General features: G+C 50.1%; 6 protein-coding genes across 6 annotated transcripts; 3 read left to right on the top strand and 3 right to left on the bottom strand.

Moving 5' to 3' along the window:
- Positions 1-133: 133 nt before the first annotated feature.
- CI109_103034 (uncharacterized protein) lies at positions 134-1,263 on the bottom strand (the record flags this gene model as incomplete). The annotated part of the gene is made up of 8 exons (XM_032001419.1): positions 134-189; positions 255-348; positions 425-514; positions 578-730; positions 805-894; positions 948-1,010; positions 1,068-1,110; positions 1,178-1,263. 8 exons carry the CDS (start codon positions 1,261-1,263, stop codon positions 134-136), a joined length of 675 nt encoding a protein of 224 aa, XP_031864309.1.
- A 284-nt stretch (positions 1,264-1,547) lies between these two features.
- On the top strand, positions 1,548-4,915 carry CI109_103033 (uncharacterized protein; the record flags this gene model as incomplete). The annotated part of the gene is made up of 6 exons (XM_032001418.1): positions 1,548-2,580; positions 2,641-2,826; positions 2,887-3,362; positions 3,435-4,133; positions 4,214-4,639; positions 4,784-4,915. The coding sequence occupies 6 exons, from the start codon at positions 1,548-1,550 to the stop codon at positions 4,913-4,915; spliced, it is 2,952 nt and encodes a 983-aa protein (XP_031864308.1).
- A 154-nt stretch (positions 4,916-5,069) lies between these two features.
- CI109_103032 (uncharacterized protein) lies at positions 5,070-9,210 on the bottom strand (the record flags this gene model as incomplete). Its single annotated transcript, XM_032001417.1, has 6 exons — positions 5,070-5,326; positions 5,387-5,473; positions 5,559-7,244; positions 7,298-7,437; positions 7,520-7,657; positions 7,739-9,210. 6 exons carry the CDS (start codon positions 9,208-9,210, stop codon positions 5,070-5,072), a joined length of 3,780 nt encoding a protein of 1,259 aa, XP_031864307.1.
- A 2,551-nt stretch (positions 9,211-11,761) lies between these two features.
- Positions 11,762-13,423, top strand: CI109_103031 (uncharacterized protein; the record flags this gene model as incomplete). The annotated part of the gene is made up of 2 exons (XM_032001416.1): positions 11,762-12,107; positions 12,165-13,423. 2 exons carry the CDS (start codon positions 11,762-11,764, stop codon positions 13,421-13,423), a joined length of 1,605 nt encoding a protein of 534 aa, XP_031864306.1.
- A 636-nt stretch (positions 13,424-14,059) lies between these two features.
- On the top strand, positions 14,060-15,618 carry CI109_103030 (uncharacterized protein; the record flags this gene model as incomplete). Its single annotated transcript, XM_032001415.1, has 3 exons — positions 14,060-14,235; positions 14,445-15,426; positions 15,484-15,618. 3 exons carry the CDS (start codon positions 14,060-14,062, stop codon positions 15,616-15,618), a joined length of 1,293 nt encoding a protein of 430 aa, XP_031864305.1.
- A 118-nt stretch (positions 15,619-15,736) lies between these two features.
- Positions 15,737-17,320, bottom strand: CI109_103029 (uncharacterized protein; the record flags this gene model as incomplete). Its single annotated transcript, XM_032001414.2, has 7 exons — positions 15,737-15,890; positions 16,008-16,044; positions 16,192-16,313; positions 16,405-16,809; positions 16,891-16,980; positions 17,120-17,181; positions 17,288-17,320. The coding sequence occupies 7 exons, from the start codon at positions 17,318-17,320 to the stop codon at positions 15,737-15,739; spliced, it is 903 nt and encodes a 300-aa protein (XP_031864304.2).
- Between the last annotated feature and the right edge of the window lie 419 nt (positions 17,321-17,739).

Raw genomic sequence — 17,739 nt, 5'->3', positions numbered from 1 at the left:
ATCGCCTTCAGATATGGTCTTGGTATCCTACACAAGATCATGTGGAACCTGATACAACACGTTATAACGAGACTCTTACAATCAAATACAATAACTTCCCATACCATTCGGTATCTTCCCCAGCCGTCCGTGATTACGCTGCCATTGCCACTCGAGCCCTTCCTTCCGGTTCTTGAGCTTGTCTCGACGCTGTACGGTAGAGACGGTATATGATCAGCACAGAGAAAGTATGTTCACGAATTTCGTCAACCTACGTTTTGTTGTGATCGGTTGCGCGGTAGACGGTTCTTCCACCGGTACGTTGGGCAGAGACACGGGTTGGGTGTCTGGGGCAGACGGTATCGCGGGCTGCGAGAAGAACCAATGCATTAGCCCAAATAAGCAAAGACCTTGCCCCAATCCCAACGTGATGAAGCAAACGTACCATTGCTTCCCGTTGTAATCGTTCCAATTCCTCTTGTACTTCGTCCTCTTCTTCCGGTGACATTTTCGACATGAGTGTCTCGTCGATCTCCTGTCAATCGAGATTCGGAATCGGTAAGTACATCAGATATAGACCTGCGTAAGCTGTACGTACCCTCTGATATTCCACGCCTTCTCGCGTTTGATCCATCAACTTCTCCACTCTCTCCAATGACATCTCGGCGTGTAATTGCTTCAAAACGTCGGCACCCATCTCCAAGCCGTGCATCACCGTGTTTTGTATTTGAGTGAACTCGATCGTGTTGACCTAGCAAGGATCGAAGTACAATTCAGCACCGACGTTGCTCTGATTATTGCTCAAGTCAGAGAGAGAGGACATACCAGTTCTTGTAAGGTCATAAGCTGGTTATCGGTCTTTGACAGTAATTGCTCTTGATACTTCCGTTGTCGTAGGGCTGTCAATGCTCGTGTCTAACAGACAAGATCAGCAAGAGGAGGCTAGGATGGGTATATGAATAGCACACCTTGTTGCCAGCTTTCAACGCTTCCCTTGCTATCTCCTTCTCTCGATCGAGCACCACTTGCAGCTTCGATATTGTCAGCTTGAGCTGGATCTACGGGGGACCTCCAGCAAGGAAGCTTACCCTCTTTTGGTACTGCTTCATCTTGTCTCTTTGCAACTTCAGGCTGTACCCACAGACATCAGTATGTTGACCAGGAAATCCACCACGTCAGCCGACCGACATGAGCTCACTCTAAGATAGCTCGATCTTGAGAGGTGATCTTCGGACCCGGTTGGGCAACGCCCATCTTCACCAAAGCAGTCTGCCAGTAGCCCATGTTATGTATGTGTGTGTATATATGTATATTCGATTGCTAGATGGGTGGTGGACGAAAACATCAACAACAACAAAGGTGGACCTGTGGGTATTCACTCATCCCCCAATGTGTGCAAGTGCTGCCAAGTTAACCGGTGAACGCCGCGCCGTATGCCGTATCTTGGTCCTCATTCAATCATCTACCTCGACACGTAACGAAAGCCCATTCTGTCTTTCCCATAAGCTCTCTTCCATTCTTGTATAGCTGTACACGGTCGGCTGCATGGTCAATCCTCTAGGTACGCCATGTTCGGGGTCTCTCTACAAGACCGACTGAAAGCGGCTGTCAACACGCTCGAAGCTACTGGTTCTTCACTCCAAGCTCGTGCTCTCAACGTCAACGCCAATCCCCAATCATCGCCGAAAGACCCATCTTCCTCACGTCCCCTCTCGCCTAATGTGGGCAAATCAACGAACAATGCCTCCTCTTCATCTCCAATAACAAGTCCTACGTTGGAAAAGTCCGCTCCGTCCGCTTCCACTCTGTCGTCGATTAAGATCAATACCGAAACTTCACCTACGAAATCGACTGCGACTGCGGGAGGTAACGCAGCTGGAGGAGTAGGAGCATATGTCACTTCTCCAAGTCATCTTGCCGAGAACGCTCTTTCAGGTCTGAGGAAGAGTTTCCATTTCGGTCGAAGTTCAGTAGACTTGACAAAGCCAAGTACGACTACGTCTCCAACAACACCACAACAGGAATTGAAGGATATCACTGCGGGTCCTTCTTCTTCACGACCTTCCTCGCCGAACCCCAAGTTACTTCACACAAATTCGTTCGCGTTGGGATCTGATCCGTCGTCAATGTCAGCTACACCTCAACCTCGATCGCCATCCCAAATTCCCTCAAGTAGACTGATACCGCGTCCTCTATCTCCATTACATCTACCACCTCCTGATCCAAACGATCCAGCGACATATCCTTTACCACCATCGCCTACAGTCGCTGCAGCGGACAAGGATACGCTGCCGCCGCCCAAGACATTCCTCGATCCTCTCGGCGCATCACCTTCTTTGCAACCTTCAGTCAACGAAGAACCTCCACAATCAGCGCTTCAACAAGCTACCCCAGGTACCGATGAGAAGGGGGAGGGCGAAGCGGTTGGGTTGGGTGTAAAAGGTGTTGCCACGGAACCGTTATCAGATGCAGTCATCACCACAGAGGAGAGTGGGGAGCCTAGTATGGGTGCTTCGGAGAAAGAAGCAGAAGGGAAGGAGAATGGACAATCTGCAGAGGCCGAATCTCAGAAAATGCTGGACATGGAGCGACGTTATGAGGGTGGGTGCCGAACTTCTTAGGTGTGTTGCAAGATTAAGCTAATGTCACCGTGCTTCTCAGACCTCTCGCAACGATTCACCACGTTACTCACTCAGACACACAATGCCAACAAGGTGCTCAAGGAGCTTACACCTCTGGAAGGTGGAGTGGCCGATCACGAAGCGCTAGAGGGATGGGTCATGATGATGAATGGCAAAGTAGACATGATCACAGAGGAGATGAAACGACTGCAGAATAAGTTGACGTGTGAGTATTATCTCGCAAAGTGATTGCCTATGGAAGCTGATCCTTCCTACCTGACGCTAGTGCAAGACTCTCGAATGGAAGAACTGCGTGATACCCATCGATTGGAGGGATCTTCCCAAGCCGACCTCATCACCAAGCTCCGTGCAGATCTTGCCGAAGCTCAATCTAAAGCTTCCACTGCTACAACCGACGCTTCGGCACTCACACTACTCCGAACCGATCTCACAAAAGCACAGACACACGCTAAAGAGGAAGAAGAAAAACGAACGAAAGCCATCTCGTTGCTCAAGACTGTGCGATTGAAGCTGGTCAAAGTGGAGAAGGAACGAGAGGAGATCGAGAAAGATCGTGCGGAGGAAAGAGCGGAACGGAGCAGAGCCAGCGAGGAGGTGGAACGGGTCAAGGCGGAGAGGGAGAGGGAGGTGAATAATCTCAGGAAGGGCTTCGAGAGGGAGTTGGCTGGAGTGAAAGAAAGATATGAAAAGGATTTGCAATCGAAGAAGGCGGCTTGGGAATTGGAGATGATTACGACAAAGGTGTGTTTTGGCATTGTTTGAGTCGTTTCCGTAATGGACCAGGGAAGCTGACAACAGGCATTGACTACTTAGGCCACCCACGCGAAGGAACTGTCTGCGAGAGCGACCAAAGTGAATGGACTCGAAGCGATCGTCAAAGAGCTCAACGTCAGCAAACAACACAACTTTGAAGCTCTCCAATCCAAGCAGGCCGAAGCTGAATTAGCTCGAGCCGAGATGGAAGCTATGCAGACTCGAACGAAAGAGCTGGAGTTCCAATTACGCGAGGCGAACGAGCGATGTGCGTTGTTGGAAGATTCGGTCCGTGATCAAAGTCTGAACGGTCGAGGGCGACTATCACTTGGGTTCGGTCTTGGCGGATCCGAAGTTTCCCCATCTCCATCGAGAAGATCAAGCTTTGGTAATGCCGGTAATGCTGGTGCTTCGTCTTCGACAGAAGTTCAACGATTGTTAGCTGAATCCGAAGCGAGATCGGAAGCGAAACTCTCTGATCTTCGATCCAAGATCCGATCGTTGGAAGCAGAGCGGAATGAGTCCGAAGAAGAATGGGCGAGCAAGCTTCAAGAGCGAGTGAGAGAGCTGGAAAAACTACGAAGGGAGGTACAGGAGAAGGAAATCGAATATGCGGATAGTCTGAGAGGGCTGAAAGAGCGTGAAAGGAGGATAGAACAGGAGGAAGAGAAGGTGAAAGGGTTGGAGAGGGAGTTGGTCAAGATGAGAACGAGGATTGAAGAGGGTAAGGCAGACGCGGCAGTAGCTGTCGAAGCGGAGGTGAGTGATGGTCGTTGGTCATCTACGTACTGGGAGATGTGGCTTGACTGATCTCGATGGCTTTTTACTCGGCATCGCAGCGCGTTGCAAAAGACGAAGTTGCATCTGTTCAGATCCAAATGACGAACCTTCAAACACAACTTGACGAATCGAAATCGTCCATCACCCACCTCCGATCACTCAACAAGACCCTGCGAGAAGAGCTACGTAAAGTCCAATCGTCCGTCCAATTGATGGAAAAACAACGTAATCCCGGTGTAGGATATTGGTCCTCTTCGTCTGGAGTGACCGTTGCTACAGGATCGGCGGGAGGACAAACGCCTAGTCGATCCGCTGTGGCGAGTCCGAGTTTGGATAGTCCGATCATAGACGGAGGAAGGCGGAAGAGTATAGAAAGTACGAGTACAAGAGGCGGGGTGGTCACTCCCGTACCAGGAAGTGGGAGTGGGAAAGACAGCCCGGCGCCGAGTAATAAAGATCAAGATGAGGAAGAGGTCAATCTCGAGGTGAGTAATGACTATTCTTCTTCTCGTCCTCTCCCCGCCTGTCCGATCCAAGCCTCTTGTTCCTCTATATTCGCCATACATGTGGCTGAGTTACGACCAACATGAAGAATCGCTGATCATCCTGTCCTCGATCCCACCTTGTAGTATCTCCGAAATGTCATCCTTCAATTCTTGGAACACAAGGAGATGAGACCTAATCTCGTCAGAGTCTTATCTGTCATATTACGATTTACGCCACAGGAATTACGACGTCTCAATTCGAAGCTGCTCTCGTAGCGAGCGCGTGCTGAGCTATTTGGGTGGAGCTATACATAGACGATGTAGCTATTACATGCAGTATCTGGGCTGTACTTGTCATGCAACTCTACTTCCAATCCACTCCACGCCAAGGATACATCTACGAGACTTTGCATGCATCGCTATGACATCTCTACAATCCCCAGCGCATTGCCAAACTACTCATCACCACACTTACACTACTCAAAGCCATCAACACAGCGCTCCAAACAGGCGATAATCTTATTCCTTTCCCACCAGCCGCGTAGAATACTCCCGCTGCGAACGGTAGACAGATCACGTTGAACAGTAATGCCCAGAGGAGGTTGAGTCGTTGTCTGTTGATCACCTTTTTGGAGATTGCGAGTAACGTAAGGAGGGTGGGGAGGGATGATGAGAGGAGGATGAAGTCTGCGTTGTGTAGGACGTCAGTCGGCTTGTGATGTAGGACTTATATGGGGTCGCACTTACCCGCACTGGCTAGAGTGGCTTGTGACCCATGACCCATAGCTACTGATACGTCGGCGGCAGCAAGAGCGACCGAATCGTTTAGTCCATCTAATCGTATCAATCGCTACATTAGCTTCGACCACTCAAACATTGATCGTCGATAGTCGAATCTTCGTGAAAAAGTATCACTTACCACCTACGAACATGACCACCTCTTTCTTCCCCTCATCCCCCTGAAACACCCTGATCACCTCCGCCTTCCCCTCCGGTCCCACCCCACCTCTCACTTCTCCTTCTCCATCGAGTCCTATCATCTTCCCTACAGCTTTTGCTGTCGTCTCATTATCGCCTGAGAGCATAGAGACTTTCATCCCTCGTTCTCGGAGTGAGGCGATGAGGGCTGCGGAAGTTGGTCGTGGTGGATCAGAGAGGGAGAATAGTGCCTTGAGGGTATAAGCCGCATCCATATCTACTTCTGCTGTCGAGGAAGAGGTTGATTGTTGTTGTTCCGCCTTGGGAGCGACGACACGACTCGCTACTAGGATGACTGACTTGGCTTCTGCAGACCATTTGGTCACAGCGTCTTTGGCCGTGATGTCGAGCTCGACGTTATGATACTCCATTAACGCCACATTGCCAATGAGCAGATTCAGCGCTCTCTCTCCTATTTTGACTTGCGCTTTCAGTCCTCTCCCTGCCACCTCCGTGCTCGTCACAATCTCCATCGATACATCTTCCGAATCTCGCGGTCGTTTTTCGAGATGTTCGATTAGTCCAACAGCTAACGGATGTGTACTTCCCCTCTCCACCTCTTCCACCCCTCGCTTCACCAACTCAACGTCTCCGTCCGACACCGACGCCGAAGTGGATATCCACAGTGCGTCCGTGACGAGCGATTTGCCCTCCGTCAACGTTCCCGTCTTATCAAAGACGACTCTATCGACCTTTGTCGCAGCCAAAAACGCTTCCCCTCCTCCACTTGCCAATATCCCCGCTTTGGCCGCGATCCCATTTCCTACGGCATTGGCACAAGGTACTGCCAATCCGATCCCACAAGGACAAGCCACCACAAGAGTCGCTATAGCGAATTCCAAAGCGAAGAATACCGCTCCTCCGCCTTTCCCTCTCGTATCTACCACACCTGTCAATGAGAGGGGCAACCAAACCGCCAAGACGACGAGAGAGAGATAGACGATGATGGGTACAAAGACACCTGTCAGTCGTTCGGCAAGTTTCTCCAAGGGGGCTTTACGAGAACTAGCATCGGATACGGCGGAGATTATCTTCTCCAACATCGTATCGCCAGCGAGGCGATCGACTCGAACGGTAATAGCAGAAGTTTTGTTAACTGTTCCGGTGAAGATGAGATCGCCTGACGATTTATGGATGGGTTTGGATTCGCCCGTTAAGGACGATTCGTCGAATGTCGTTTCGCCAGTAAGAATCGTACCGTCTGTAGGAGGGAGTGAACCAGGTTGGATGAGGATCGTATCACCGATCTCAAGATGAGATACGGGGACAGGACGAACAGGTCGTTGAGTCGTGGTCGGGGTCTCAGTCTGACCTTTGACGTCGTCTGAATCCATGTCCGTCCAGGCAGAAGACATCGACACGACCCGACTGATATCGGTATTTTCCCTCTCACCAAGCAACAATGCCGTATCGGGTCTGAGCGTTCCCAAGAGGCTGACTGCATCTGTAGTCTTTGACTTGGCATACGCCTCGAGCGATCGTCCGACCAAAATGAACATGATAAGGAATACACAGCTGTCGAAATACGTGCCGACACTCTCTTTGTCAGGCTGGTTTTGGACATCGAGGATGAGCATGGCGATGGAGGCAAAGTAGCTGACCGTTGTGGAGAGCACGACGAGGAGATCTGAGCAAGCCAAGTATCAGTATTGACAGTGAGGCCGATGAGGGGACACTCACCCATACTGCCAAAGCTGAACAGCGTTCGCCATGTCAAGGGCCGAGGTGCGATACGTCGAGTACTTTTCCGACGCAAGAACGAGGGGAGTAAGGCCCTCAGATGCGGCCACATTGACGCAAAAGCCCGTTCGTAGAACAACCTGTAGTTGAGTCAAACACGAGTTGTCAGCTTGTACCGAAAATCCTACATCTGGTCCGAGCAGCTGGAGTCTGATCACTCACCTTCCGACACCGAATTGAACAACAGTAGCCAAAGGCCAGAGTATGATCGTGCCGAGATTGGCAGCGCCCCATACTGGACGCATCAAGCTCATTTTTAACGAACTGCTTCCTCGAACTAGAATCATCCCAACGATGGCACTGAGAAACATCAAATATCAGCATATTAGTTCTTGTTTGCACCATTCGAGTGTGGTGCTTGTGGAAACGCAAGCCACTCACATGACAAAGGTTGGAATAGCGAAGATAATTGCTACCAGACAATGGGAAGCGAGGATCCGTACCTCCTTCTTTTGGATTTTCTGACTTCTCTCGTTCAGGCTTTGTGTCTTCACCACCTCAGAATCAAACTCCTCTGCAAGATCAGATAAGGACACCAATATCTGACGGATAGTGAGAGGCTGATGAGGAACGTATTCGACCGTGATGACCGGTGAGTGCAATGAGATAGCCTTGTACGAGATGAGAGGAAGCGTGGAAAGATGATCGTTGATCTTCTTGACGCATTCGTTACAGAATAGACCCTCGACAAGGATTTGAACAGTTCGTGATTTGGGTTGATCGGTTACTGTTTGGGTTGCCTTGACGGGTTCTGTCAACGACAAATCGGCATCGAACCCCGCATCTTCGATAGTGGTTTTGATTTCATCGGTCGTGATGTCAGAATTGTGTATGATCGTTGCGCGATTACCTAGCAAGTCAACATGCACATTTTCTACACCTTTGACATCTTGTAGAACCGTTGTGATCGAGTTCGAGCACGACGCACAGGTCATGCCTCCAATGGAGAAGACGGATTTGTATAATCCACCGACTTTCGCGGTATTTGGGACGCTTGTTTCGGGTATTGAGCTGATCACCTGAACGTCGAAGCCCACATCTTCTACGAGGCTGACTAGGTCTGAAGGGGAGAGTGAAGCTTGATGTCGAATCATACCAGAAGAGCTGAGTAGGTTGATGTTGATCTCGATAACGGTGGGTTCGGATTTCAAAGCAGAAGTGATGGACGAAGTACATGAAGCACAAGTCATGCCCTCGATAGACAAGGTTGTCTTGACTATAGCATCGTCCGAAATGATAGGTGAGAAGCTATTTTGAGTCATTGGATTAGCTCCGGAGATTGGCGAATGAGAGGGTGAATCTAGCGGTGCTTCGTCCGACGAAAGAGAGGTCGGCGCTACATGCTGTCCATTCGGTTGTAAGGTTTGCTGTCGTAGTTGTTCCTTGCACTCCTCACAATGCTCCAAGTGCTTTTTCCTCCTATTTCTCAACATTTGCTTCTCCCGACCTCGCTTGGATAACAAAGCAAGCTTACTGAGCCATCCTTCCTGCTCGTCATAGTTGTCGTTCTTTGCGCCGCTGCCTGTTCTTCTGAACCTCCTTTCATTTGTAGAAGGCAACACAGTCCCATTTCCATTCGCCGACTCGGCCACAACTACGAATCCTCCTTCATTCGTCAAAGTCTCCGTGACATCTTTCAATACCTTCCTGACGGTCGTGGGTGATGTCGACGTAGATTCTGAAGTATCGACAGTAAACGTGACGGTTCGGAGGAGCAGTGAGGTGGTCACTCCTTTCACAGAAGGGAAGTGAGAGAGAAGATAGTTGATAGCTTCGCAGCATGAGGTACAATGCATGTTCTCAATGAGAAGCGTGATGGTGGGGAGGGAGGTGGGGAGTGTGGACAGCTCCATCTTGCTCAGCTTTCGAGGAAGTAGAGCAGGTGGCGACTGGTTCGTGGTAAATAGCGATATTCCTCGATAAATTCCGATTCGATTATGGTCAGCTTTCACCCTTTGTCTACAGCTCTTGGTTGTGATCAGAAAGAAACTGAAAATTGAACGGAGTTGGGCCCATCAATACATTACAAGGGGGGACACCAACTTAGTGCATGGACTAGACGACTAATGTCAATGTTGTGGAATTTGAGTGATTTATGCGGATCCACCTCCACCTCCACTTTTGCCTCGCACAATTCACTCGTTCCCTCCGATATTTACTTATATGGTCCTGCTCTGATGCTTTCGGGGCTGGAACCTGTCACGTGACCCTTAATCTGTTTCCCTGCAGATCCCGAAAAGCAAAAGTCGCGTTTCACCCTGTGCAGACCTGTTCCTTTTCCCTGGTATCATGGACCTATTCACCACTTAAACGCGATTTCATGCAAGGGTTGAATGTGCACAAGAAGAGGTAGACAGACATGGTGGTAGTGTGTTGTCACCATCGATCTTCTTGCATGATTCTGCAAGTCCAACTTTGACCTCTTCCACACAAGCCTTTGACGGCCTGTTTGTCAACGGTGAAGTGAACTGGTGGCGCGTTTTGGTTTGAAGCCACAATCCACGATCAAATGCATGCCTCTTTCTCCCATGTATGTCTCCGCTGCCATTCTCTCGGTTCAGGAATGCTTGCCCGTACGGTGATGACGGTCACTGCTATTGTCTTTGTGACGAAATGATGAAAGCCAAAGTCCCTACGAGCCTCCCCCGTTCCTTCAAACAAACCTGCCATCAAACAAGGCACGTCTCATCCATTATACCAAAGTACCAAGATCAAAAGACGCGCTATTTTTGCATTTTCCTGTGACAAAAGCCAAGCGGGGAAGAGAGAAAGAGAGAACAAAAGTTATGTAACATTTGTATCAGGGTAAGTACGTACATACGTACATACAGCACATACCCGTGGCGCTTGCTTTTCGTGCGACATCCTCTTTAGTGATTCCCGGTCCATCCAAAAGGTTAACCAACAACCTGTTCATCTCATTCCATGATAGAGTAGTAGTAGTCAGTAGTAGTAGACGAGGTGTTTCGTGTCTGACTGATTATTAGCATTTGCGCAAGGGACATTCCATCTCTTCACCTTATACATATTGTGCATTCATCGCCCATCTCTTTCTTCATTCTTTTCTCTCCCCCTCACTCATCCTTTAGCATCTTCGGTAGACTGGTTCACCGAACTCCTTCGTTTGCCCCAACTCACACAAATCAACCTCTTGCGCGTAGGTAGCTTTCTTGACAATACACACACACTCTTTTTGGTCTCCATATATACATAGCTTTCTAGGTCTCTTGCTCGTAAAACACTATCGCATCATCTTCATCAGCCACCCCAACTATCGACACGGTCAAATCATCATTCTACACACACACACAAGCCACAAGCAACAACACGTTTCAACGTCCACGTCCAATAACGACAAGCTCACGTCCACGTCCAACGACACTACCTTACCTTTTTGCCAACCGATACTCTCACAGTCTTAGGTCAGACGAGATTTGTGTGAAACAGAATACACCGAAACAACGTCAAACAACGACCAAAGTCATTCGGTCCGGCCCGCAACAAGTCTCACAATCTATCGCTTTCGTACCCTTCTCAACTCGAATCCCGTTACGTCGATCATCAATCTGTCTCACTCTTTGTTGATTGACACATACGCGATCGGCTCCACTCCCTTTACTCTTTGCTCGACAACTTTGATATAAGGATTTTGTCGACAATAGACAAAGGATATTGGTATCGTTACGAACCTAGTTGCTGTGCGACTCTCAACTCTTCGATCGTTAAAGGACCAGGCGTCCGTTTTGAGGTTCTTCGTCCATCAGGTGAGTTGTGTATTCCATTCGGTGGCTTGGATCTCCCTTCTAGAGCGGTGCACGCCTGCGGACCTGCGAAGAAGCAGAGGCGCACGGACCGGAGAGGGGGTTGGTGATCAAAGCAGAGCTGTCTATGTGTTACTTTCATCGGCGTTTCACATCGTCCTTCCCTTGACAACCCCGTGCATGTCGGCCAGCTCCCTTTCACCGAGTCTGTTGACGCGATCACCACTTCATCCAATTCTTTTGTCCTCTTCACTTTATATCTTGACTGTGGATGCGACTCAAGTCCATCACTCCTCGTCTGATTCATCACACCCACTCTATAATCATTTCCATTCTCTTTGCTTGCTACCGCGCCGGATCGCTCGCACATAGAAAGAAACAGAGTGAACAGACATCGCTGACACAACCGTCGCCTAGTCGTCTTTTCATCCCCTTTCTCCGTTCATTCCTTTCATCTTTGGTCAACCTCGTCCCGAGTCGATCCTTAGACGTCACAAAGGGTTTGCATCCAACGCTTTTAAGACACAAGAACTCGATTCTCGTTTCTCCCAACACTTTCCCCTCAAATAGGTTCTGGTAACCTTGTCGTTGTCTTCATCACTCAACCTTACCAATATACCGAGCAGGACTCGAACAGACTAAAATGGCTCACTCAATCTTCCTCTCGCGACCTTCCATGCAGTCACCTTACTGCCCTTCTTCTCCCGACCCCACCCATCTTCGTCTCCTTGCCTTCTCTGTCGCCGAGGCGGCGCTTCAACCCGACCCCAATTCTCCATCATTCAACTTGATAGCGGGTCAGATGCCAACGCCACCCGAAATGTTTGCAGACTCTGCTAGCTCTTGGCCGACCGAGTATCAACGTGAGGCTGCTTGGGCAGAGGTGGGACCATGGAGTCAGAAGCGTGAGAAGATTGTCACTCCACCGAGGGCGAGACCTCTCTGGGACGTTGTGGAGCACGCAAAGGAACGACGAGTCAAAGACAAGAGTGAGTGCACTGACCCAAGCATGCCTTGGCTCGTGCTGATACATACTCGTCTTCCAGGCTCGCCCTCCCCATCTGTTGCTTCTTTGCCCCAAAGTCCTCCTCTCTCCCCGTCCTACAACTTTGTTCTTCCTCCCAATTCTCCGCTCGCCGCGTCGATTGCTGGTTCGAGATCACCTGTCAAGTCTGAACGACCAAGTCTTGCATCGATTCAAGCTAGGCGTTTCCCGCTCTTCACTCGCTCTGTCGAGCCCTCGCCCACAAACTCGACGTTCTCCACCCTCGACCAGAGTCGACCGCCTCCAGAGTTCGTCCCTCGACTGTCAGCTTCCGAGTTTTCTGCCAAGGCCAAGCAGGCTTCTGTAGCGGTTAAGAAGCACTCCCGAACCAAGTCGGACGTTGGGTCACCTGCGATGTCCGCTGGGGAAAGTCCTGCTGCTGAACGACCACGATCTCAAGCTAACCCTTCGCGACACACGATGAGGTTGCCGAGTCTCGCCCAGATCCAAGCCAAGATGTCCAAGCCTCATCGTCGCGGTGCTTCAGCTGGCGCCGTCTCTCCCCGGCAAGAGCAGACTCGACCCAGGATCAACACGGTCTACCGAACGGACAGTCAGGAGTCAGTCGAAGTGATCAAGACTCCTACCGACGAGAGTCCTCGACGTGACCCCCGTATCGTTCTTGCCTCTATTCTCAACCGTCGTCCATCTACTCCACCCAGTCCCACCGTCGTCGCGAAGGAGAAGGAACCCCGTCTTGCGCCATTCCTCCGCGAGAGGACCAGCGGCCGTCTTTCCGGAACGAGACCCAAGTCGATGCCACCATTGTCTCTCGGCGAAGTGCCCTCGTTCGAAGCGATCGTCAGAGCCAACGCCAGGATCCAACCAGCATTCAAGGTGACCTCTCCTAAAGACCGCGTCGCTTTCATCTCAGAAACGGGAAGTGTCCCTTCCCCGACCAAGGGGTCTTTCCCCTGGTCTAACGGGATGTGCACTCCTACCGAAGGTCGATTTAACCTTTCAGTCGCGGTGACTCCTCCCCCACGATCCACTACCCCTTCTCGACGAAACTTTACTTCTCCCGCTTCGCCAACTGACAGCATCCGATCCATGACGACGGCAAGTCCTACCCTCTCTATCCCGATGATCACGTGTACTCCTGCACCCCAAACTGTGGTTGGTCGTGATGGTCTCGAGCAAGAGTCGGACGAGGAGGAGGGCGAGGTCGTTTTGTTTGAGGGCGAGACCGAGCAGGAAGAGAGGGAGAAGAGAGCCGAAGCTATGAAGGCTAGGTTGATGTTGAGACGAAAGTCTGACTAGAGAAGTAGAAGCGGCCCCAGAGGGACAAGAAACAAGTGGACATTTTGACAGTCGTTACCATACATCACATTCTCTCTAATTTGCTCTCTTCTCTTATTTGGCCAGGTGCCAGCTCCCATTTCGTGTTCAAAGTAGATCTTTGTGAATACTTCTATCCTAGTCTTGTTCCAAAACCCCTTATATCGTTGATTGATCCGAGGAAGGTGAAAGTGAACAGTGTCTATAACGTGAGATGATTTTATATGTAGATTGTACAGATATGCCTGTGAAGTAAGGCGAGACCTGAATGCACTCGATGATGCAGATATATCTGAGAACTCAACTTTCTGGTCGTTCTTTAACGTGGAGATAGCCACGGTCATTGCCACTAGAGGCGAGCACGGTTTCCGTCGGAATTCAATCATAGTCGCGAGCGCGAGCGATGAAGTCAAGTTGACTTAAGGCGACGAGACAACTTGATTTTGTACTTTCGCTTCTAATCTCCCAATCACCATCAAGTTCGCGATATCTCACGAAGCATCCAGCACCTAGACCAAGGTTTCAGCTTGAATTAGGATCACAATCATCTTCTTTGACTCATTGAAAACCCTTATCGCCTAGCTCGCTCCGACTTGTTCGAGAGGATATCGATCCCCCATGTCCACTCAAGAACTCGTCCCACTCTTCCCCTCGGCGACTCACCCTGCTCTCCCAATCTCTGCACAGATCCTCTCGACACTTCGACATCTGACAGCTCCTGGAAAGGGGAACGATCTGAAATCTGAAGAAAGGGCAGCGCTGGTTGGCGTAGCTGCATTGTTGGGATGTGAGAGGTGAGTGTGGCCGTTGTGCGAGTGCAAAGTGCGAGCACGAGGATTGGGTTTCGACGTCTGTACACTTTCTCACCCATTATACTTTGTACTGCTATCACCTTGTCTTCCTGCTCATTCGGTTTAGACGGACGACCAGGGTCCTTCGTGCTTCCTGGCGGAATCTGCGTATTGTGTGTGAGAATATACTGAGCATCTTTGTCGGTACGCAGGATACAATCGAAAGATCTTCCCCTCTCTTCTGCCCAAAAAGCATCCTCCGTCTCGCCCGCCCATTTCCGTTCTGCTCTCACCCGATGTCGCAAGTTACTAGAAACGACAAGTGCATTACCGCGCCAATCCCCCTCGCCATCGAAGCGGACAAAACGAGTCCCGCAGGGGGGTAGTACTTCTCCTTCCGTCTCACCGTCAAAACGTGAAGATGTTGTCGAATCGACATCAACCTCCACCTCTATCTCGGCGGCTGGCTCAGGCTCTGGCGGTGGTGGTGGTGCTTCTTTGGCAGTCGACCCGACCACACCCCACGGCAATATTCATGAAGATGTGACGCCTACGCCTAACCCGCCCCCTGTATCTGCTAGTCCATTCACTACCCCTCGAAAGAAATACAAGTATTCGTCCGGTATCGATATTTCTTCTCTGGTCCGGACTACGCCGCGTCAAGCACATGATCCTGTCACTGCTAGTCCTCTCCGACAAAGTATGACGAGACAGGCTTCAGCGAAGATACCACATCCCTCAACTAGGAAAGCTGGATATACATCTGTTGGGGAATTAGGGGAAGAAGAAGAGGAAGAAGAGGAAGAGGTAGAAGTTGGAACTCCGACGAAAAAGATCAAATACTCGAATCCGACCGGTATAGATTTGGAACATCCTCCACCTCATATACATTCGCCATCAACCGCTACCGCTTCAGCTTCAGCTAGAAGACGGAAGAACGAAGACGTCTCGTCGTTCTTTGCTCTCAGACCGGGTGGGACAGAAACTGCTTCATCGCCTATGGTCGGAGCGCACGCACATGCACTCGCACAAGTGGGTGAAGGGTGGTTACATCGATTAGGTCAGGAAGACCGAGGATCAGTTACGAGGGTTAGGAAGGTTCGGGAGAAGAAGGGGCGAAAAGTGAAGAAGAGGGATTGGACTTTCAGCGAAACGGTATGGGGCGGTGAGCCAGGTGAAGAAGTTTGGGATAAGGTGAGTAGTAGTTCCGTTCCCGTTCTATCACAAGCTGATACCGTACGACTCTTTTAGGTATGGGGACAATTGCCAGAATGGCTGGAGAGGAATGGCAGACCAAGTGTCGAGACAACAAGAGTGGAGACCGGCTCAAGTCTGGTGGACATACTGCTTCGAGCGGGCACGGACAAGGGGTTGATGGCCGACTGAAGGCGGGTACGCGGTCCTTTCGATGTAATGGGCAGCTCGTGATCAGCATATGATGAACCGAGGCGATTGTATACCAATATGAACATGTTGTAATTATTCCATGCTACATTTGCACTAACTATACTGTCCGTCTCTTCCCTCTCAGATCTTTACTCAGAATCACGTAGTCCACCTCTGAATCCTCCTCGTCAGTACCGCCGTCTTCTTCAGACTCCGAGTCATACTCTTCGTCCTCTGCCATTCTCGTTGGATCGATCTCGTCGGGAGTATATCTGCGATGCGGCGTGTCTCATTGTCAGCTGTTTCATCCTTCCTTCCTGGACTCTGGAGGGTGAGTGATCAAGAGAAGGAGCAGGGCAAGTGGGAGGGAACTCGGGGATATGACTTACCCGTGTTTGGTGTAAAAGTTCAACGCGGTGGTATTACCTGTGTCATAGACGAAGTACGAGTCATGAGCTACTATTCCCCCGTCCTCCTGATGAAGGATGGCTTTTGCCCCACAGATCTCAGTCCAGCTACAGCTCCGGCTCCAGCGAACGACGATAACCTTTTCGCACAAAGCGCCCAACTCACTCTTTAGACAAGTCAACATGACTTTATCCATCTCCCTCCTCTTTCCTACTTCTTCCAAGTGGTCTATCAACAGCTTGCCCAAACCCAAACCTCGTGCTTTGGGCGATAATTGTACTTCGTAGCTGTTCCAATCGTCCATGGTCAATTTACGGTCACCTTATCCCTCGTTACGTGGCTCACACTTGTGAGGCGTGAGGAGATGACTCCACTCACCAATATACCACCTCTGCATCTCGTGTAGAGAGTGTCTCCTCCGTATCGAATCGGAATGATGAGAAACCAAGTAACTGGTCCAAATCGAAATCTATCTCTGGAAGGTCGGATTTGCCCTTTCCCTTGCCCTCGCCCTTGGTTTTGCTCCTGCCCTTGCCCTTGCCGGTGCTCGTACTTTTGCTTACAGACTCCGACTTGGTGGTCGTAGAGGGTAACGCTCCTGGCATAATCACTTTTTCCTCCGAGCTACCACTCCGACTCGAACTTCCACTGGTACTGGGGTTCAAGCTCGAGTTGATCGTTTCGTCCCCTTGCGAGGATAGGAGGAGCAAGTATCGAGTAGTCGGTTCGAACAGTTCTTCCCTCTTTGATGATTCGGTATATGGGAAAGAAGAGGTGGCTTGGCTGATTTGATTGGACAAACGATCATTTAGCACATGAAAGACAGTATCGGCTCTGGGTCCGTAACGGAGGCCATGCACGTACAGATGGGACATGTTGGAATTGAAGAGATGGAATATCACATCCCGACTTTGGAACGATAGTTGATCGGCACAAACGAGCGAAAGGGTGTACCTGCATATCCACAGAGATACGTAATCGATATGTGAGCTTTGGCCTCGAGTAAAAATATGACAGCGCTCGTTGACGAACGGGTGTGATACAAGGATTGTTGCATGAGATGATACAAAAAGAAAGAGGAAGGGGGACATACGATCTTCCATCAGATAGATCGAAATGTCTAGGTAGGTCAGGGGCGAGCGTCGATGTCGAAGCCTGTGTAGGATGATCGGAGTCTGAGTGATCTACACTTATGCTTCGTGACTTCCTCTTTGTTTACGAGAACGTCTTCTTGATGAGGCCAAGAGTGTGGAAGACTCACAGCAGTTGCAGAGCGGATTTTAGCCGTAGCCATCTTGGTTCTTCGCTCCTCTGTCTGGCGGGCGGACTTGCAGACTTTTGAGACAGCTTCCAAACAGACCTACGACAGAGAAATGTATCTTTGAGGTTTATTCACTGGGCGAAGTTCATTGTAGGTAAGACGATTTTGACAGACTTGTCGACATTGCAACATTGCACATTGCACCAAGCATACACGCGACTTGTTTTGGACGTCCTCCACTTTTCCAATCGTCCAATTTTGGGTGCGATCGCAATTGTTCAATGTCATGCATGAGCATAGTAGTCGTCAATGACCGCGTACATCATACTTTAGTGAGATGGGCGTGCACAGCGAATATTAATCAGATTATGCATGATACAATAGTACAGATTGTGCCTCCTCTCTCACCTCCCCTCCAACCTCCCAGCATCGCAGAATGGCAACTCCTCGCC

The sequence above is a fragment of the Kwoniella shandongensis genome, chromosome 5, assembly GCF_008629635.2.
Source record: "Kwoniella shandongensis chromosome 5, complete sequence".
NCBI lineage: Eukaryota > Fungi > Basidiomycota > Tremellomycetes > Tremellales > Cryptococcaceae > Kwoniella > Kwoniella shandongensis.
Note: the sequence above shows the minus strand (reverse complement) of the source record. Positions and strands in the feature narration are given on the sequence as shown.